This window comes from Zootermopsis nevadensis, unplaced genomic scaffold, assembly GCF_977971745.1.
Source record: "Zootermopsis nevadensis isolate Lab colony 2312 unplaced genomic scaffold, Znev_1.0 Znev_ptg000012l, whole genome shotgun sequence".
Lineage (NCBI taxonomy): Eukaryota > Metazoa > Arthropoda > Insecta > Blattodea > Termopsidae > Zootermopsis > Zootermopsis nevadensis.
The window spans coordinates 15,101,318-15,124,009 of NW_028259144.1; the positions used below are offsets into that span (position 1 = coordinate 15,101,318).

Consider the following 22,692-nt stretch of genomic DNA (forward strand, 5'->3'; position numbering starts at 1 on the left):
GGTGGTGGACATCTGTCGCAAATATTTCTTCAAGTTCTTCCACATAAATTAAGAGCATAACACAACTCATGTGGCTTGGTGTCTGACGTCACCAAAGCTTTCAGATTCTCTTGTAGTCAGGGCTGCGTTCACATGAAATTCACTTTATTACCATCAGACAACAACTGAATATGCATTTTTATTTCCCCAGATTTAATCTTCCCTTGTTTCACTGCCGTAATAAGTGGCGAACAGTGCAAATCATGAAGCTCTCCTTTAAGCAATTCTCTTTATTCTTCTGTCACTTCATCACCCTTAGGTCCAAATTTCCTCCTCAACACTCCGCTCTCGACACATCCTTGACAAAAGACGAAATTACACGCTTGTGTGAAATAACTTACTTGCAACAGAGCCCGAAAGGTTGAATGTCACCATAAAACCGAAGCTAGCTCTTAAACTTAGCCTTAACCATTCCAATCCGTTTCACCTACACAATACCAGTTGGGCGGTAAAATTCACGACGTTGTTGTCCTAAATTCTTAATTTAACTGATCACTCTCAAGACCGAATGAAACTTCTGGGGTGGAAAAAACGCTACATCACTGACCATTAGATGTCACGTGCTGAACGGTTGTATGGTTACAGAAATTTTAGTAGTTCCAATGTGTTACTAAAATGGGAAAATAAAAGCATGTGAATATTTTATTTGTTGACAATCAATTACAAATATTTGTAACTCAACCTTAGGTCTGCAGTTTCGATGAGAGTAAACAAAAAGCTCGTAGCCTATCCCGGCATCTAATGACACTGTGCAGTATTAGTAAAATTTCTTATCATTTTGGCTTTAAATATATTTTAACTATTCATTTATCTATTCTAATCATTCGTGTAAATTTTAAGATTTTTTATATACAAGTTATTTAGAAATTGTTGATCTGTTTAATAACCGACAATCTAGAAACATTTCAATACCTTGTCAGTAGTTTCTTATATCACCTTAGTGCTTTCTTGATTTCCAAAAATCCTGAGACTTTATAAGCCCACGTTTCAGCCCTGTGATTGCTGTCCGTGTCAGGCCCGTAAAATATCATGCAAGCCCATATCCTATCACATGGAAAATTACAGAGATATTATATTATATTATATATCGTATTATATCATACAGACGTTCATTGCAGAAAGTACACACATATAGGCTAGGATTGCTATAACACCGGATGTCCTGAATGGGCATTGACGAAATGTTACATTCTGAACTCTTTAGCAAGCTGCCTGTCCATCCACCCTCTGACTTAACTGTGAACGGCATTATTAACACAACATACATCCTCGCATTATTTTATATTAAATGTACTAAGAAGCATGCAGTTCTTTTGTTTGTCTGTTTTCGTAGAGCATTCATGTTTTGTGTTACACTGTCAAGTTTCTTGTAACAAGAGATCTTAGGCAAATAAATTAATAAATACCGTACATTCCAATTTTCGAAAAACGCTAATTTCTTACTCGTCTTCAAGACACACGTTTTAAATATGTATATATTATATTTCTAACTTCTTCACATAATCTATAAATATTGTAAATATCGTGGCTTCTGACTGAACGTTCGTCTTCCTCATTCCATTGTTTTGTAACCAACATAAACGTAATAAATTAAATTTAATGGCTATTTGACTTCTCAGTGAATGAAGCAAGTCTAACACTGTTGAGCCGACAACAACACTGTTATGCCTGTTGATCCTTCTGTTGTTTGAACTCATTGTCAGTGCATAAAGTGAAAGCAAGATACAAATCGAGAAAAATGCGAAGGACTGAGGCGAAAGACAGCGTGGTCTGTTTTATGTCATCGCCTCTGCATTGCCGTGGAGGGACTGAGACAAACCACGAAAATTCTAAGAAAAGTCAGTGGACTGATTTCCTCCTAAATATGACCGACATCAGACGACCTACCTTTTAGTTCCTGTTAGAAGAGAGAGGACATGTTACGCTGTTGCAGCAAAGCCGTGCAGCACGGTGTTATATTATAGGAAGTAATGTTTGAAACGTATCTGAAATACGAAAACACATCAGTAGCAGCAGCCTGGTGATAAGAAGCGTGTAGCTTAGAACCGGCGAGGTGAGAGGCGGGCTGCGTTCTCTTTTGGAGGTCATGCCATGCAGACGTAGCTACTGCGTCGGTGGAACTTGCGTGGGGTCACCCCCTTCGGCAATGCTCGACTAGAAAAGTGACGGACGACGGAAGAATGGCCACTGAGGACGGTAACAGAAAGACGGGGACACTGCGTGCACGAGAAACGAAACTAGGCCTACATGCATCAAACACAATCCTCGAGAATCTTATAGTCACTCATATAGTCGAAGGTGTCTTTGTACAACTGGAAGGTTCATACCGTACTCAGAAGAGCAAGCCTGAGACACATAAATCCGGTCCACTTCCTCCCACCTTATACCTTTGACCTTCTAAAGCCGAAGATAAGTCCGTACCGCAAAGTGAACACAATTTACCCTTACGAAGATCAACTGGTAAACGTTGTTTACAATGAGATTCATATAAGACCCATAAAAACAAAACGCACAGTTACTGACAATTACAGCAAGTGGCAGATGTAGTTCCCACTGGGGTTTAAAGGATTAACATGATTCTCATGTCTACGCCTTCATCTTCTAAGCGATCTCTTCCTTTCAGGGTTTCCAACTAAAATTTTACGTCAATTTATCATCACCCCATCTGTAGTATGCGCACTGCCCAACATATTCTCCTATATTTGACGACCCTAATAATATTTCATGAATAAATATAACGAAGTTGTGAACATAAAGACTATGTATAAAAAGATGTTTCATCAAATTGATCATAAATGAATCGTATCCAAGATGAGAGAAAAATTAATACAGTAGCTCATTACATGCTGCAGCTTTTATGTAAAAGAAGTTTTGCCGTCTGATAAAAGCGGTTCTACGAATCATTTTATATTTCGATTTCAATTACAAGCCCAAACAAACAAACAAGACTTCCACGTGAAAGCCACTCCACGATCACATTCACGATTCAACGCCGCTCCGAAATTGCTCAGGATACATACAGCAGTCGATTTTATCTTATAATGTATTTCTAAGGTAATGGTTTACGGTGCACTATAATTTAAAGAACTTTTCTGAGCTATTGGGCGAAATGTAATAATCAAACTTAATTTTAAATATCCGTGTCACCGGTTTTAAAGCGAGAACTACTAGTCTGCCCCACTGTTCGGCATCCGGTGTGTCGCTACAAGGGAACAGGTGTTCAGCAAATTTTTACATGAAATTGCACATTCGCACGTTATAGTTAGCAATTTGCAATATGTTCTCTTCCTTAATTATACGTAATACACATACTCACACACAATGGTTCATCATCAATATAGTTCAACGTGTAATTTTTACTTTGTCATATGCCCGCATTCTTATAGATATAAATTTATGGCCATGTATAGTTTCACACCAAATTTTCGTGAGGCAAAATTTGTTGATGTGCCTTCACGCGTCTTTGACTAATTATGGTGTGCCGGGGGTGAAAAATGTTTGCGGAACACTTGTCTATCCTCGCATAAATTATTTAACGAATCAGAAATAAGAACACGATTAACGCACTTCAGTAGCTAACTGAATAGCAGTAATGTACGAACATATTTCTGTCAGAAGTATGAGTGAGCTGTTAAACGTCAAAATAAAACAAGCACTAACTTCCGATAATCGTTAATGATAAGAGAACCAAAGCGTCTGAAACAGTCAAATACGCAGAAGCCACATTAGAGGAATCAATTAATGCACAGTACGTCTTCTGCTTACATTTTGTCGGGTGGACTTGGTGGCGTAGCTCTGCGTGTAGCCTACGTACTGAACCGCAGGATGAGTGAGTGCTGTCGGCCTACCTAGTAGGCGGTGTGGTTGTTCATGGGTCATATCGCGTCGAATTAAAGGATCGGATTGAAGGTTGACCTGGTAAGGATGCGGAAGGAAGCGGTCGTACACTATATTAAAGCACTAACCCATAATGTTTCTAGAAAGATTAAAAACTCTTCAACAAATCTCATTCCAGACAGCTAGACCACGACTCCAGAATGGGAATACGGAGTTCAGTTATTATTATGGAACTATTTTCAGGAATTTGTAAGGAAAAACATTAAGCCGCGCGATCAAATGAGGTCGCGCTGTTAGATTTACGCCAGGAGAACTCCAAATTCAAGTTGGGCTCCAAGCTCAAAATAACTATGTCCGCTATCGAAAGACGGACACATCTATACGCTGTGGGTCCTCAAGGAAAACAATCACTGTAAATCACACACATAAATTATTCTGACAGATCACAGAAGTAAGCCTGAATTGGGATAGGTAGTCGCCAATAAGTAACGCGTTGTATAACATCGGGTGGCAGCAGATTGTAACGCTTGCTACGAAGCGCAATTCAGAATATTTTGTCATCCTGCCTGTTGCCTAAAACCGTAAAAAAATAAAATGTACATATTTCACACATGTTTTCTGTTCGTGTAATACTTGGAACAGATCTTCCGACTAGCACAGTCCCTTGAGCCTTTCCTACCGAAACGTTTTCTAAGTAACCCAACAAGTATTGCACGCATTAGATAAGAAATCCACTTAAATGTTGCGTCATTTATTATTTTAATTAGTGGTAAATATAATAAATAAAATTCCATCACGCATTTTATGTATTTTAAAAGGGCATAATACCGCAAATACAATTCAAGGATGTATATCAAGCCTGCGTCTGCAATTTCTCTAATAGCCTATACCCAATCGCGTATCATCTGCGAGGCGCTGCGAGATATATAGTCTATTTAGCTATCAGAAGTGCAAAAATAGTTCTCTATGAAACATAATTTAATTCTGCAACAGGTCAGGAAGGGCATGCTAGTTGAATAGTTTAGTGTGCGAAGGGTTGGATAAAATGGACATACATCGCACTTGCACAGATAGACAGACACTTCTAGGAAAATGATGCGTATTTCTGTACTCACCACTTTCTCCCGCGGTTTTGATGTCTGAATAACTCTCTCCCATTGTGCTTTTTCTTGTACGTATCACTCACAGTCTAGAAATTAATAAAAATTATATTATATTATATAGAACTATCCTTCTAGCATTTTTTATTACAGGCCTACAAACCAGTTACGAGTTAAATGAACGGGATAAAGAAAGGAGTTCAAAGAATGTCGACATTTCGCAGGCAGATCAACACAGCACCTCGTAAACACAATACATCATGCTCACATCTTACACAATTTACGTGAACAAGAATGATGGACAGACCTGAACTGTAGTCGTGGAAACTGACTACAGGGGTTGAAACGTTCAGATGTAATGCGTAATGACGCAAAATGTTCTTTTCTGCAGCGCGCATTAATAATGTCGTCATGTAATCTGAATCGTAGTGCACAAAACGAAATAAGCCTTTCATCGAGAAGCATTTTGTGTGGTCTCAAACGTTTTTGGGCGAGTTTCCTGACTGCCAAACAATTTTGTCTGAAAGTTACTCTGACGTCATTATTCTTAAATATGGGTCACCATTACCGCGTTTTCAAAATGTCTGCCTCGATATAATAGCAAGGACAAAAGATCAACATTAATTCCACAGGCTTATGCGACCCTGAAAACCTTTGGTCGCACTTTAATGCTTACTTTTATATAGGTCCATACTGTATACTTAAACAGGTCGTTGATTGTCCTAACGCCGTAGCCAGAAGAAGACATATATACAGTGGCCTTATATACATACGTACTACCTTATTTAGGTGTATGTAAAATATGCAACGTTTTTCAAAGTAATTTCTGTGCAATGAACTAGTTGCATTTACTGTTGGATCATAAATTTATGGTGGACAGGCTCCCTAAATGCAGGCTAACATTTACAACACAAGGTTCACAGAACTCGAAGTCTGTGCAGTAAGAGCGCAACCTCTGTCAGTTCTGTACGTACTCCTTGTGGTTCGTTCGTAATTGCCCCGTATGATTAGGCCTACCGTGGAACAAGCGTGCAGATGTGTGCTGGAGTTCCGATTCCATCGAGTTTCTAAACCCCGTCTTTGTGTTTCTGCATGCCTTGTTGTATACGTGCGCACTGATTCCAATATGTTTCAGACAGAGCAAATAAACAGTGGCTAAAGACACTAGACGCCATGAGTTACCGACGAGTCACAGGCTTAAATTCCATTACTGACAACATTTATCAACATTAGAGATACCACACTGAACCGAGTCATTTATAAGAAATTGTATTAGTCAGGAATTATGTCAAGAACAATCAGAAGAGAAATTCGCCTGAGTTTTAACTTGCAATTCCAAATGCAGGAATCGACATCCAGCGTTTCACGGAATATGAACCTTGCGGACGGTTGGACGTAACCTCGCCATTGTGAACTCAATACAAATAACAGGATGATGTCGACTACATAAATCGATATGAAGCACTGCAACATTTCGGGTATCAGAGGCAGTGCCATCTGTCTTAGTCACGGGGCCCTCCGTCGCGAACAGAACCCGAGTGTACGTGTAGACCAAAACCTATTTCCTGAGATGAAAAGCTTTCTGGCAGCCATCTTTGCAAGCTTATCTCTAGCAGACAGAGATTGTGCTGAAGGGGTGGGCGGGGAAGGAGGGGCGACAGAAACAGTAATGGGGTGGGGGTGGAAGATGGCAAGGAAGGGGGCGGGGGTGGATAAACAGCAACCACCGTCGAGATTGTGTTATAACTGTGCTAGGGGTGGGGGTGAGGGGAGATTGATAAGTTGAGATTAGGTTATAACTGAAGAAGAGGGCTGCACGTACAGTCCGGCCAATTCATGTCGCAAAGGAAAATAACAACATATTAGAATGCGGCCCGAACAAGTCATTCAGTGCAGAATCTTTGGCTTCTCATCTCCTACTCGAACTACGCAAAAACGTCTAAAGATTAAAATACGCAGGACTATAATGTTATCCCTTGTTTTGTATGGGTGTGAGACTCGGTCTCTCACCTTGAAGGAAGCACATACATTGACGATATCTGAGAACAGGCTACCTACGAACCGCGCCTATTAAATAGGATGTATGGAGAGGCTGGGAATCATAATTGTCACACTTCATCAGATATGTCAGTGTGATCACATGAAGAATGAGATGGGGCATGGGCGTAGGAAGTAAAATATGAAAGAAACAGGTCGTCCGGACTTGTAGGTGGATACCTGCATCAACTAAGTCCAGTCGTATTGTTTGCAAGCCTTATAAGCAATGCAGGCATGACACTCCACACACATCTCTCTCCTCGCCTGTCAATAAGCATCAAACACTTCGAAGAGCCACACATTTTTATTTGCTTTGGAATACAAAAGGAACTTGTTACATGAATTATGTGTATGAACGTGGCGTTTATTAGACTGTGCAAGAAAAATCTTGTCTTAAAATTATTCATTGTCAGGACTTTTTCCATCGTCTGTTTTCTTTAAAAGCACGACGTTTCGGAGGCTGGTTCTGTCTCCGTCTTCAGGTGAGAGGTACCTACTCTGTTGGGTCCCTTAGATAGAGCTAAGACGGAGACAGAACCAGCCTCCGAAACGTCGTGGTTTTAAAGAAAACAGACGATGAAAAATGTCCTGGCAATGAATAATTTTATGTGTAAACTACAGTCGTCAAAACCCTTCAGAATTAAAAATCTTGTCTGATGAAGCATTTTCAATTCATAATATGCGTAGAATGGATGTTGTGCCAATCTGCTTTCAAAAATTTGCTCTAGAATGTAAAATCGCGGAGGGGCATGAAAATAAGAAAGGACTAATACTGAATGTTCTTCTCAGGGCAATTGTAGAAGCAGAACGTAAAACATAAATGAGTCGAAATCTAAAAAGAATATTTTCAACAAATCGGTAACGAATTTGGTCCGAAAATATCCTAAGTGTAGGCCTAAAAGTACGTTATATTACGTAGGTCCCTATAAGTCATCAGATCAGTAACTACAACGCAGTAAAAACATAATTCACTTATGGTCAATAAATAAGGCAATTTCCGACAAGCGGCAATGTGAGAAAGAGGAATGAGAACCAAAAATAAATTATATGAGCTCAGTAAAAAGGAAGTTCTGGGGAGAACTTAGATGCATACTTGCCTTACAATGTTTCACTCATATAATGACAGCATAAACTATAAATTAGACTATCAACTGAACCATTCAGTGGGAAATTTTCACTAGTTCAGATTCCCATTACGTTAAATTTGTCCAATATAATCTCAATGTTTCGTACTGTCGCCATGTTGATTTTGTTAACGTATAAAAATCACGTGATGCAGAATTTGTAGACACGTTTATGATCTATTTCTACTCTAAATTTCATTTATGTATGGATCATCAGTTATCGCCATAAAACTGTGAAGCTAAATACACCTATAGAATTCGCGCTCAGCCGTCATATTATTTTACTGTCTACAAAGAAAACTGCCTTGACTAAAGTTGTTTATTTTTAAGATGTTATTATCACACAAAATTTTATAGGCATATATTAAATGGTGCTAGTGTCGCTTCTACCTACTAAGTTCTCAAGTTGGTATGATATTCATATTAAGTTACGCGACTATCCACCATTGGTTCAGAAGTTACTAGGGAAGACGGACAGACACTGATAGATACGCGGATGTATACATGGCACCGTAAACCAATTTTTCCTAACAAAAGTAAGTGGGACAAAACGTCGTTACCAATATACGGTCTTCCGAGAGAGAGAAAGAAATTCAGTGCGGCCAAGTCTTCGTCTTCAACTGCCGAGCATGACAACGTGACGACGACAATGAGCGGGGATCCCCGATTCTTCAGGGACCTCCGCGGCTGCTAACAGACGGTTTATATTTTAATGCGCGCGCTGGGTCGAGGACTCTAATCCCAGCATGACCATCGATTCCGTTCACACTTTCTATGTTAGCTTGCAACGGTAAAATTGGTGCGATAGGCTGATCTCACACAAAAGATTCCCTACCTTAATTATGAACCAAAACATGCCAGAACGAGCAATCCAAGAACGCAAAAGAAAATGTTGCTGGTTGTATGAATCGAATGTTTACACGTGAAATAAAGGGAAGCTTCACAGCTGCATTCAAATGTAACCAAAAGCGATGTCTGTCGATAGCATTAACCTCCAAGAGCCTATACATGCGGCTTAATGGTTATATCAAAATCACCACCACTAGAACAACTAAAATATTTCCACTGTATGTATTACTGATGCAGCCCTATCTTACTAGATAACATCTAATTGAAATAAACTGGAAAATAAGTACATTTATACAGAAATCACATTTATGGTATCTAATCCAAGATGAAACCACTCTTTACCCAAACAGTTAAAACAAAGCTCAGAATAAAACTATTTAGAAGAGTGATACTTAGACGTTTCTTACAATTCTAAACGTATATTTAGCTAAGGCACATTTATGAAATAATATTTCTGATTTATCATAATAAATTACCACACCTGCTTCGCCAATTAAAACAATTTCTGAAGTGAGTCTGTCTGCAAGCATAAAAGAGCTGTTGACCACAGCACTGGAAATGTTCTTAACAATCTTGATGGAGAGTTTAGAACTCTTCTTCAACGATGAAGAAGAATAACAACAAGCACAAATTTAAGTTGCTTCTGATTTAAATCTTTCTATGGTTATTATTTTAATAATTGTAATCTAGTTCTTCTGGGCTGTTGCGCCTTCAGGGACTGATGATGGGGGCAGTAGGTTCATCCGAAAGACTGGCATATTTAAAGGCGAAACAAGTCAAGAGACCACCATCTGCCTTAAAACCGCCTGGCAAATTTAAAATCCTATGTCCAATTTATTACTTCCATTATCGAAGCGACAAACGACATTTTAAATACAGCACAGTCAAAGGCGCTATTTTCTTGCTGAGAATGCTTAAAATTAATAGGAGAAATGCATCAAAATTTATATTATGCAATTACAGCGCGTAAATTCTTCAACAACAGATGTAACAGTTACAGCCACAAAGGTCATGACTCCGTTGCAAGGGCCTCGTTTGCGAAGAGGTTGGTAGTCAGGTAGGACAGCCTTTATCACCTGCATCTCAACTATTTTACACTTTTGAGGAGGAAAAACTGAATCAGAAAACCATTTTCTTTATCTGGAAATATAACCCCAAATTGGCCCGATAAATAGCGGCCATGTTCCCGTTATAACCTTAACTTATTTCACCTAAAAATAAGGAAAGTACAGTCGGCCGACAGACTGTACAGTAACTGGAAATCACGAGTGGGCTTAGGATTGAATTGAATTATAGAGCAGATCGTCTTTATTAAAGCTAAGCAAGTGCGCATCACAAACTCTGATCAGGACTAGATGTAGGCGGAGAGAAAGGAGCTAGAGGGGAGGAAGATAAATGATTAGAGATGAAAAATGACGCTAAAGTGAGGGTAAGGGAATGATTGACAGTAGTTAAGAGCTGAACCAACTCCTCTGCTGCAGTAGTGACCTTTGTGACTCGCTACTACGCTGCCGAGAAGAGTGGCATAAATCTATGATCGCTTCATACAGGCGGGATACGTTTTTAGAACTCATGGCTCCTCGCGGCCTGCGACTCCACAGTCGCGTTTTCTGAGACCAAAAGAAGCCTGTGTCCTGCTGCATCACAGGGGAATGTGGCAGAAGTTTACTGTTGTCGCCCTGATTATGGAGGCAGCAAGGACCTCTGAAACGCTGGTTAACTTCTACCACACTACGCGGCGCTACATCCCAGAAGACGACCGTGAGAACCTCAAATCTGACTGAGGTTCAGAGCCTTTAGTAAGCACGGCTCATTTAACCCTTTGAAGCCGAATCTCGTCTAAATGATATATAAGAATCCAGTCCGAACTGCAAAGAAAACACTTGACTTCACCATTACAAAAATCAACTGGTCAATGCTGTCTACGGAAATAATTGCTGTTAGCACTGTAAATCGTGCGAAACCCAAAAACACAAAGTGCATAGTTAGTGACTGCAAAATCGGATTATACATGGACCACAGTTTCCACAGGGCTTCAAGGTGCAAGCAGTTTGTGTTCTGCTCTTCGCCTTTCAACGAGAAACGATTCTGCTGTGACCTTGAAGTACGCAATTTAGTCACGGATACTTATTACAACCACATATTCATCCTGCAAACTACTACATAAGCGCTTTTAACAAAGTAATTTCATGAGAAATTTTATCTACATATTTATGAAGTTCTGTACAAAGAACGCCTTCGCTGACAATGTCAGCACAATTATTTCTGTAGAATAAAATTGCTTTATTAATTAAATATGTTTAATGAATTACAAACAGGCTCTGCCCAACCTTTCTTTAATTACGAGTAGTAAAGCAGTGCTTTTAACTCGTTCATAAATATTATCATTAATGTCCTCACTCCACAGTTTTCTTTCTTCTTCATTGTGCGTCACTCTGTATTTGAGTCCTTCCACATTTCTGTCAGACTGAGGGTTCAGAAGATCGCTTTTCATCTCGCACGTAATTTGTAACAAGTTCAACTTACTGTCATCAATTTATTCTTAGATTTGTATGCATTAATTGAATGATATGATGACGATAACTAATGAATCATCACCAACATATACCCTTTTATCTCCTACGTGGAGCATAGGGGCTTCCTTTCGGAGGTTTCTGATCTTTTTTTTTTTAGACATTTGGTAGGGACTTCTTGGACGAGTGATCAGCCCATCGCAAGGTAACTAAAGAATAATTGCTATTTAACGTATGAACTTATTATGACGCGTTATAAGCAAAGCTACCCGTGGTAAAAGCGGAATTTATAACTATAATACCTAATTCTTTCGAATAGTAAACGTAGTATTCCAACAGCGAAAATTTCTAATAGTTTGTCTCATTCCAAATAAATGCCGATGAATTTTACAGCGGGATATATTCTGACCAAAACCAATTTTACCCCTAACAACGTGGAAAATGAGTCTAGAGAGTTATTGCCTCTGACTGGGCGTACCTAAGTTCACATCCCGGCTTCCTTAAAACCCCATAACGATTTCAATTGTTCCATGTTGGTACACACCCTGTAACAAATCCGCCATTGCATTCTCTCCCTTCCCTTACCAATGTATGACGTATGGCTCCTAGGGGATGATGGGTGGGGAAGGTGAGTATAAGGATGGGAATTATGAATAATATGCTACGTAGCCGCTAGGTTTGGTATATAACATTTTCTTACACAAAGGAAAAAGCCCCCATGTGATTTGCATTCATAGGAGAGCGATAGATGGCGCTGGATGTTAGTAGCGGAGATGAGATGCAACGACATGGCGAAGGCAAACCTCTTTTCCTCTAGGGATCAACTGAAGCCGAACGAAAACTTGCATTAAGATATTTGTATTTGATATTAAAACTGACTTCGTTATACAGAATTTTCTGTTAGCTATTTCCCTGATCAAGGAATTCTCTGCCTACAGGACGTTCAGAGGATCATAGTACCACCGTGATAAACCGCCACTGAACCCTGAGTCAAATGCAGTTCATTTTTCGTAACCTATTTCTGTAAGAGCACGTTTAATCCAGTCTCATGTATCCCAAGTGGTTTCTTGTCATGAGGCTATTTAACCAAAATGTTGCTTGTGCGAACTACAGGGATTATCATTTCATTCTTCTTGATTTAATTACCTTATCGATATCAGGTGAGTAACAGCTGAGGTAACCACGAAAATGCTAAGACAACAAACAGTTCACGGTCACAATTAAAATGTCGATTCCGTAATCTCTGACCGAAATTCTAAAAACGGTTTGTTCGTATTTGCAAGCATCCCAACATCAACACGAACATTAACGACGCATGTGGGCGCACAGATGCAGCCTGTCTGGCGTGGCAGGATAGTGTGGAGGGATCTCCACGTGGTTTCGCGGCTTCCTGGGAATTCCACACGCGGGGATTCCCCACCTAGTCACTTCGAGAACAGACACGTGTGTCCGTCTTCTTGTCTGGTTTCTGCCACAATTGGAATGCGTGGATAAACGCCTTATGGGTGCAACAATGGCTGCCTGTCGCTTTTTTTTACGATTATAAAACCTACTAACCGGATGTCCCATTGTAGTGACTCACTGTTGTGTAATAATAGAAATATTACATTGTTGGAACAGTTTTAATGTTAGGTGGTAACGTGAAGAACACCCAAGAACGTAAATAATAAAAAACCGAATTATGGGTATGAAAGTCTCTTGCCCTAAGGGAAGGACGAAGACACAGGACGTATGAAAACAGGGTACTGAGGGGGAAAATTTAGTCTGTACGTAAGACGGAGAAAGTGCATGATGAGGGCATCTTTACAAAATGTACATTTCACCACATATTTTTGGGTAAATAAATCAAGATGGATAGTAGAAAATATAACATTCTATTCGGAAAATGCGAAATACTGAAACTACTTGATAGGCCTTTTCTTAGAAATAGCTGAGAGGATAATATTAAAATGAATATTAAGTAATAGGATGGGAAGGTGTTGACTGGATTTCTCTGGCTCAGTGGCGGGTTCTTGTGCAAACGGTATTCGACTTCTGGGTATTGATTAACATCTGCAATTAGTTTCTACAAGTGTTCTGATAAAGGAAAGTGTTTACATTGTGGGTTAAAAGTTGTCCAAAATAGTTAAAAATATTTGTTTTTCTCGTTTAGTTATTCCTTCTCAACAAAAGCTCAATTTCTCTAAAAAAGAGTTCAGCAAAAAAATGGTAGTTACGTGATACGAAATAAATCTGTTGATCTCATCACGACCACCTAACAATTGAGACATATTTTGGTGCTTTCGTAACTAAAAGTTACGAGAATTCTCCTTTTAACAACACAAGAATCGCTGAACTGATTTTCACGAAATCTATGAGCGTTATAAACTTCTAGTTTCAGCTGAAATCTTACAACAGTGAGAGAATTACATGAAGACACGGAAATGACCGGGTCGGAAATCCCACACGGGGAATTGTCTTGACGTAGGTACTCAAAGTTCATATTCTGACGAACAGGAAATAATCGTGCCGTGAGTGTGAATTTAAAGAATAAGTTGTTGCTGTCTGTCACGGCTTTTAGAACAGGAAAAGGTTGGAATATTTCCTTGCAGGTTGCGACATCGTGTAATCATGTAGGCGGGACCTGCGACCACCATCTTCAGGATATAAGTTGACCCTGACAATGAAAGTAGTAGGTTATTTTCCCTGAAAAGTCGGTAACGACCTACGTGACTACACAGTGTTGCAACCCAGTCGGTTACTGTCTGACTCTCTGCTCGTCATTAACTCACCAATAAATGAGCATCAAGTCCAATGGAAAGACATGGAGCTTGGAAACATTCTCACAATTGTTGTGTGCAGACATAGGCTTCAAAAGTCTGGTCTGTGCCAGTTGCAAGTGTCGCTGGCTGTCTCCAAGCCAACGCTGTTCCTCGATCAAGCCCCCACCCCCCAACTTAAAACTCTCCAAACCCTCGGTATCAAATTGACTTTGGCATCGCTGAAATCTACCGATAAGCATTCACCCTACCCCTTAAATTCCCCTAATCGCAGAATACTTATTACAAGATTTGCATGCTCTTATCAAACCCTCCACTTCGATAACACTCCCTGCCTCCCGAGTTTATCCCGACGGCACGTCGTTTGAGAAACCGGCTCTGTCAAGAGCGTTAGGTTCATTTTAGCATCGATTGTTTCCAGCCTATTTCTACTGCGACCAATCAGGCTGGCCTTCCGACCCTCAACCTCAAACTTTCGGGCATTTTAACACCAAAAACGTTAAACCATGGAAATTTAATCGGATAAGGGAAAAACTGAACACAATACGACGTTAATACTATATCATGTCGTTAATAACTAACTCCACGGAGCAGAGTCCTTGAACTAACCTTTTATGGAATCTGAAGGTTCGTTACAATGTCCACAGGAGCTCGCCACTGGTTCGTATCACGATCCAGATCAATCCAGTCCACCTCTCTTACACGATTTATCCAAGATACATTTAATATTATCCACTCATCTACGTCTAGGCGTTTGTGTTATCTCTTCACTTCAGATTTTTTCGAATACGTTTCGAGAACTGTTGTTGAAATAGAAAAGTCCAATAGGCTTGAACACTTAGATTAATAAGAATGTCCCTTTATTTGAAGCAACTGCCAGAAAGATATTTTCGATAGACGCTATCTACATAATTCCGTCTGACCCTGCGAAAAATCCAGAGATAACTCAGAAAAACTCGACTTTCTTCTGTTTAGAAAATTAGATACAGGGATGCCAACAAAACGCACACTAGTGTGCATTTCTCACCGCGACGCGCAATGGGGAAAAATAATAAAGACAAGAAGCATTCCTCTCGGAGCCAACCTGGGAGAAGTATCGACTTTTTCTATTCAGAAAATTACGAACAGTGATGTTAAAAAAACAACGACGCGTACGAAGATACAATTACAACGTTTTTAAGAGAAAACAAACGGATTGAAATAAACCGGTTCTTTACGCCATCGAGTTCACTTTCTTGGTGGCCCATAATCTTTTCATTTATATGTATTACTGAAATGCGCCAACATTATTTTACCAAGCTTCGTTTGTTGTATGTAAGATGAAAGTACTTTAATTACCAGCTTCAATTTCCTTAGAAAAGCGATGTGGATATTCAATGTAGAATTTACTACTAGCTAAATAAGTTTGCCAAAGTATGTGTTACTTTCCGCATTCACTACGTCACTTCTTTGCGACTTAATTACACACTCCTTTTACTCTGTCAATGAATTTATGTTGTTTACAAATAAGTAATAAATTTTTCTTGTATGTAATGGGTAGATCTATTTGTAGCTTATCATTTCTCTAGGTGAATACTTTGTTTTGTATTATGTGAAATTTATATAATAGTACGAATTGTACTTTATAATATGTATTGTATTATTATTATTTTTATTATTATGACTTTTTCCACATCCTATTGTCATCTGACTGTCTTATGGATCCATGGAATGTAAATAAATTATTATTATTATTACGAACACTGCTTAGACCTCCCTGATTTCGTGAAACTCGTTATTAATCGCATGGCATTAAAAGGCTCCCAAGGATACAGCGACAGGTGAGTAAAGGACGTCATTTTATTGAGTTACATATTAATAAAATTGAAATAATATGTCAACAAAAAGAGCACTTATAAACATTCGGGTTCCACAAAATGCAAGGAATTTCTTAGCCAACCGCTAGTTTCTCAAGTACTCGCGTCAAGGCCGCTCAGTCAATGGTTCGATGCCTGCTTAGGGCTTGGATATTTGTCCGCGCGTTTCCGTGTCGTTCTGTCTTAATAGAGCTTCTGAGACAGGCAGTTCGTCGTCCAAAATGTTACATTTTTTAAAAAAAAATAACTACCTTTTAAAAGTAATAGAAAACTCGATCTCATTTACGAAATCAGCAGAAAGTACTTATGTCATTGTTGCAATGCAGAGGGGACATTCAGAAATTTGAAAATATAGGCGGCACAACACAGTAGATGAGATATCTGTAACATTTTTCCAGAAGTAGAGGGAACCCCTTACTGACTGGGGGTTTCCCGCTTGTTCTGTACTGGGATTGGCTGCGAGATAGATCGATTGCTTGCAGTAAAACCGGCAGTCGAGATAAGAGCGTGATGAATGGTTGTACGGCGTCACTTGGCTGGAGGGGGAGAGAGAAAGCAAGGCGAAGTACCCAGTGATCGAGAAGCAGAGTGTCCAAAGTACACTCGGATACACACAGTCTCAAGAGCTTCCCTGACCGAACTATTTTTCTACATGACCCGTCTGAAGACAATCATGTCTGGGTTTCTGATTAAAAAATATCCATAAAAAGGGAATTTTTCTCTAATTTCACTACAAACTGAATGTTGTTTCTTATCAGTAAAGTTCTTGGCAAACAAAATTCTATGCCAAAAAAACATTTACGGCTACTCCGAAACAAAATGAATCCCAGTAAGCCTGCCGAATCACGTGATCCAACTTGTCAACTTTACAGTGTTACCAATTGTTGCATAAAAGTATCAATTCAGTCATTTAATTGCCAGACCTCACACAAACGAACATGGCAGGTATCACACTTTAAAGTATCTCATTTAAAAGATACTGCGAGTCTGTTATTTTGTTATTAACCTTTTAGAGCTCAATGGTAATTATACGTCCCACGTACTTCAACAGCCAAGAACTCTGCATTTCGTATTTATGACTCTCACTGAAAACAGCAATTATTTCCTTAAACAGTATAAACCAGTTCTTTGTAATGGTAAAGTGCTGTGTTCTCTTTGCGGTACGGACTGAATTCTTAAATATTTCGATGAGCTTCTACATCAAAAGGGTAAGGAAAATTATATAATGGGATTTGGCTGTACTGGATACTGGGAACGACCCGTTCTTCAAGTGCCTGAGCACTGCGGGTCCCAACTTTTCGTTGGCTTTGATCTAGACATTCGGTAGGACTCCTTGGACGAGGGATCGGCCCGTCGCAAGGCCTCTACCTGTACACAGGACAAACATCCACAGCTTGAGAGGGATTCGAACCCACGGTCCCAGCGACCAAGCGGCACAAGGCCCATGCCTCAGACCACTCAGGCAACTGCAGACCCTGCCTGTAATGTAAGTAAAATAAGTTGGAGTGACTGTGCAGTATGCACAAGATTCAAGACCTTTAATTATTGAGTTTAATCACGTACAGCATAAAGCAGGTTTCTGACTCGTTCTGCAACAGTCAGCGTCTTTGTTTCAGCTGGCATTTCAAAATCAAACTCTAACAACAGCTTTCCCAACATTCTCCCCTCGTAGCATCCCTATAAATGCTTTCGCTGTGTTTTCAAATCCTTCGGTCACTGTTTCACGATGCACCAGTTTCCCCTACAATCAAAAGAGTTAAATACCAGAGTTAGATTCCACGTCCCTTCAGAGGTGGTAACATCAATCGTGTTGACACGTGCGTGAATTCCTTTTGGAGACCAGAGAAGATTCGTAATTCATTTTTAAAAAAAGTGGTAGGACTCGTGACTTCAGCGTCATTCTACAAACTGTTACGCCGTACATGTCCGCATAATCTTATTGGGATTTTCTTTCAGAAACAGCGGTTTACCACTCGTCTGCACCAGACCAGACGTTTAAAAAGGCAATCAACAGTCATCCTCAAGATGGGTCATTAACATTTTAGGGGCCAATGGTAATTACACACAACAGCCTCTTCAACGGTCAGTAACACACATTTTGCGCACAGAGCATTCTATGTGTTTTTGTATAATTCTCAGAATAGACGTGATCGCGTCCTTAGACGACATTAACCAGTCGATCTTCCCAATGGAGATGCACTGTTTTCTTTGAGGTACAAACTGAGTTTTCAAATATTCAGATGGGCTTCAGCTTCAAGAGTTAACTCGCTTGTACGATTGTCTCATTTAAATTATTTTTCTCCTGTTCCTGCTGCCTTGAAAGAACATTTCATACGATTCTCTCATGATTTTACAAATCTATACACAGAATGTAAATGCCACAATCCAGGATGTAACACGTGACGCGTAAATCAGTAGCAATAAAACATTGGGTTACCTCTTTTATCCACTGCAAGTTCTGTTCGACTCCTTCGTCCCATCTGTTATGCCAGCGGCTCACCATGAAACCCTCCATTTTCAACTCTTTCCTCAGCAACAAAGGCAGAACAGTAGGAGCTGAAAACCATCGTTTAAATGCTCAATCAGAACGTAACGTCACCCAGCTGATCTGATAAGTAAGTTTATGTTTATCAGAAATAATTCTCGTGTTCCAGGCAACGATTTATCATTCAGAACATTCTGTAGAGTCTAACGGTCTACCGACGTAATCGCGCCAGAGCTGCGATCAAAATGTTGAATTACCTGATGGAAGTTTGTTGATATCAGCATTATAAGCAGAAATAGAGCCACACACTGAAATGCGACCTCGGTTTTTCATTTGCGAGATGACAGCACTGCTCAAAGCTCCGCCGACCTACAAGACACGTCCGAAAATGAAATAATAATATAGTTAAAGATAACACAAAAGACTAAATAACAGATAAACTGGACACTTCTGATCACATTACAGCATCAGCCTCATTACAAGCCTGTTCTTGGAAGGCAAGGAACAAACTAATCCTGCAAGGCAGAAATGTATCAAACTTATTCAGTTTAAATCTTAATATTAATGAATAACTTGGTAATGAAGAACAGCAACAGAACAGAAAAGTATCTTCAATTTTCTGAGCAGATTCAAGAAATCTGACACCAAGACCAAGTCAAAACAGTACAAATTATTCCTGTCACAGTGTTTTTCCCCGCTTATCACCTCCACTTCCACAGAGTAAATAAATAAACTCGTGAATTAGTAATAATATAAATAAATAATAAAGTGGAATTCATCCAAGTTTATTTTTTATGGTAAAGAAAACTTTTGGACTGATCAACTATATCTATCAAGAGGCGGGAAGAGAGTCTAAAAAAATTATAAAACTTTAAATATTCAGAATAAATAATTTATACAGTAAAAGTTTAATTAAAGATATTTTTTTTAAAAAACCCTCATATTCTGAGATCCTCAGCAAATAAGGGAAAGATGAAATGGCAAATTTTGGTATAAACGTCATTGTTAAAAACACCGAATGAAAGTGGTCCCTAGGTAGAGCCCTGCGGTACTTCCAGCAACGCAGAAAAGACAGAAAAAATTAAATAAGTAATTCACGAAACTCTGCTGACACTGATTAAAAATGACTTAAAATAAAAGGAAAGCTAACAATATACAACATTTTCTAAAACTTTGGAAAAAATTTAAAAATTTAAAAAATGTCTGTAACTGGTCAGCACAGCGTGATGCCTTTTTGAAAATAGGCATAAGACTGCCTGCTTCTATAAAAAGGGTACACCAAATTTCATACAAAATGTCATCTGATTCTGAGTTTGAAAGGGTGAGGGGCACACAGAGAATATTGATCTGATGAGCCTGCATGTTAGCCTTGAGAAGAAGTGCGCTAAAATCTACATTCATACTGATTTATTTTGTTTTGTAATTTGTAGGTACTAATCACAAATATTTCTGACCTGAACACAGTCCAATTTGAGAAGAGCTCATTATGGCAGGAAAACAGATGAGACTGATCGTATAATAAATTGTGTCAAGTGACAGTGACATTCAGATTGAGGTTTGTATCCAACACATCCACCCTTTTGGAAACTGCACCCAAGAACTACCAGTGACAGTCAGATTTACAAATGTCATACACAAAGATTGCATATCAAAGTTAATACTGAAACTGGCATCATATTTCATTCTTTGTATCATTCCACACTCAGTTTTTAATAAATAACGCTTCAGTAAAATTTTTAGCGCAATTCGTTCAGTGCAGAATTTTTTTTATAACATATAAATAATTACGTTATCAAAGTAGCAATCTACACCATCTGGAGCAGCCTGTTGTATAGCCTTTACAACGTCTATCGCCTTGTAGTTGAATGCCGCGTCAAACTTGAGTTCGTTCAACAGCCATTTCACTTTCTCGTCCGATCCTGCAAAACCTATCACCTTGCAACCTAAAACAAAGTAATTAATCAAACTCAATAACAGAGGCAAGCATTTTAATATGGCTCTCACACTCAGGGCTAATGTCTTTCTGTTAGCAAGCGTCATTTCTCAGTACGATGTGGCACGGAGCCCCACTTAATAGTACCTGCACCTTGTCGTGATGGTGGGTGGGGCTTGAGTACCTCAGTGACCCCAAGAGCTACTGGTAGGGCGTCCCTAGCCAGATTGGTCGAGAGGCAGGGGTCAGACTAAGACAGGTACCCTGGTCCTCCAGGTTGGGGGTTGGTCGCAAGGCTAACAACCTTGCACCGTAAAAAGGAAGATGTTTTGAAACCTCAATCAAAGCCTCGGACAGAATGGACCTAACAGAGGACCGAATGGAAGAGGAGAATTGAGGAGGCCATGGACCGAATACGGATCGGAGAGCCATAGAAGAAGAAGATGATGTGGCATGGAGAGTCCTTGCTAAAATTCGTCAAATAAGTGTGTTTCACCTTTGTACTGCCTAATTTGCTATCATCAGGTGTAAATTTCTAGGTGGCAATGACACCAATGCTATTTAATGTAGGGTCATAGAATTTTTTGTGGTAATTGATATTCTAAAAAATGCGACTTTCATCGAGTTAATTCTTCTGTAGAATTTAGAGTAACAACATGCAGACATACAAAATTTACATTACACTTTCTGCTTAATGGTGATAACTAATGAACCAATGGAGCCAGGCATTTGAAATTCTGCACGTAGGTCAGCCATAAACACCTACAAATTTACTTTTTAAATTATGGTACCTCACATACACAGGTTTGCAAGTGGCAAACTTTCATTACATTTTGTTCATCAGATGTCTTCACTAACTACATGATGGTCACTCGATTAGTTCACAAATTATTTAATAACACTGTATTAACCGCAAAGGTTATTAAATATTTAGTGAGTTGAGTCACTATCTACGCATTCACCCGAGCACGGAAAACCAAAAAAATTCAGGATGCTTAGCAAAGACTCAAATCAAACAATAAATGAATAAAAGTAAGATGTAATAAAGCAGGCACCTGGTACCTGGCTGGTGAAATTATATTTTATTTCAGTCAGCAGACATACATGCTAGTCTGACTATCCAACGGCAACGTCTGTGCTTGTCAAGAGTGTGATACAGTGCAAAGTTCTGACTGAACAATTAATTGATCCATTGTCATTTAACATATAGCCAATCCAGTTTAAAATACATACATTAAAGGGTCACGTGCAAGAAATCAATACCATTAACAAATTTTATACATTTATAAGGAGACAAACAAAAAAGAAAATAATGACATGATTTTACAAAAATTTTGTAATTCATTATAAAAAATTTAAAAAAAGTAATCATATAAATGATATACCTTTGATACGTGCAATCTGTCCAACATGGCTACCAACTGCACCAGCTGCTCCACTGACAACAACAACTTCTCCAGGCTTAGGGTCACATATTTCAAGAAATCCAAAGTAAGCTGTGTTCCTAAACACATCCAAGCAATAAGCAGACAAAGTTAAAAGAAAATTAAGAATGTATCAAAACAGGCCAATGAATACACATAAAATTAGCCAAAAGTATATCACAGTCCTTCTACATTACAAAAATCAATACATTTCTTTCCTTTCATCAGTGGGAAAATCTCACGATTGTTACATTCAGTCACAGCAGAAAAGCATTAAAGCAGCTGCCTTGGATGTGTCGATACACTTTACATGGAAAAAGTACATAATTTACACTAAGAATCACACAAAATGCTGGTGATTGTTTCCATTTATATATAAGAGTAACACAAAAACAGTACTTACCCTGGCATGCCCAGCACTCCAAGCGCGAGAGATAACGGTAGACCAGAAAAGTCTGGGATAATATACGGCTTTTTCAGCCACAACCAAGTTCCTGGATTATCAGCATTTACAACAGTCTTGGTTTGCCACCCAAAGTGCCCTACAACGTGGGTACCAACCTCATAATCAGGATGACGGCTCTCAACAACTCTGAAAACAGATAAAGCGCATACAATTAAATCGAAAAGTTTTTTTACACTTGTAGTTGAGGTGGCAGAGATGAAAGATCTCCACATGTAAATTCAAAATAAAATTCTTTGGCATCTCGCCAACACAAACTAAAACTTTTCTGAC

At 39.1% G+C, this 22,692-nt stretch overlaps 1 protein-coding gene across 10 annotated transcripts in view; it reads right to left on the minus strand.

Annotated features, from left to right (window-relative positions):
* Window positions 1-22,692, minus strand: part of LOC110826542 (prostaglandin reductase 1) — a 239,427-nt gene that overhangs the window by 210,519 nt on the left and 6,216 nt on the right. For 5 of the 10 annotated variants that reach the window (XM_087348102.1, XM_022057273.2, XM_022057279.2 and 2 more), the window contains exons 4-9: window positions 22,360-22,548; window positions 21,918-22,036; window positions 20,388-20,542; window positions 18,857-18,968; window positions 18,552-18,670; window positions 4,992-5,065 (exon numbers count right to left, since the gene is read on the minus strand). In XM_087348102.1, coding sequence (XP_087204228.1) covers window positions 4,992-5,065; window positions 18,552-18,670; window positions 18,857-18,968; window positions 20,388-20,542; window positions 21,918-22,036; window positions 22,360-22,548 — 768 coding nt within the window. Of the gene's footprint in view, window positions 1-935; window positions 1,084-4,991; window positions 5,066-17,614; window positions 17,856-18,551; window positions 18,671-18,856; window positions 18,969-20,387; window positions 20,543-21,917; window positions 22,037-22,359; window positions 22,549-22,692 lie in introns of those variants that run through there. The other 5 variants (XM_087348100.1, XM_087348098.1, XM_022057271.2 and 2 more) reach the window with 2 other exon arrangements.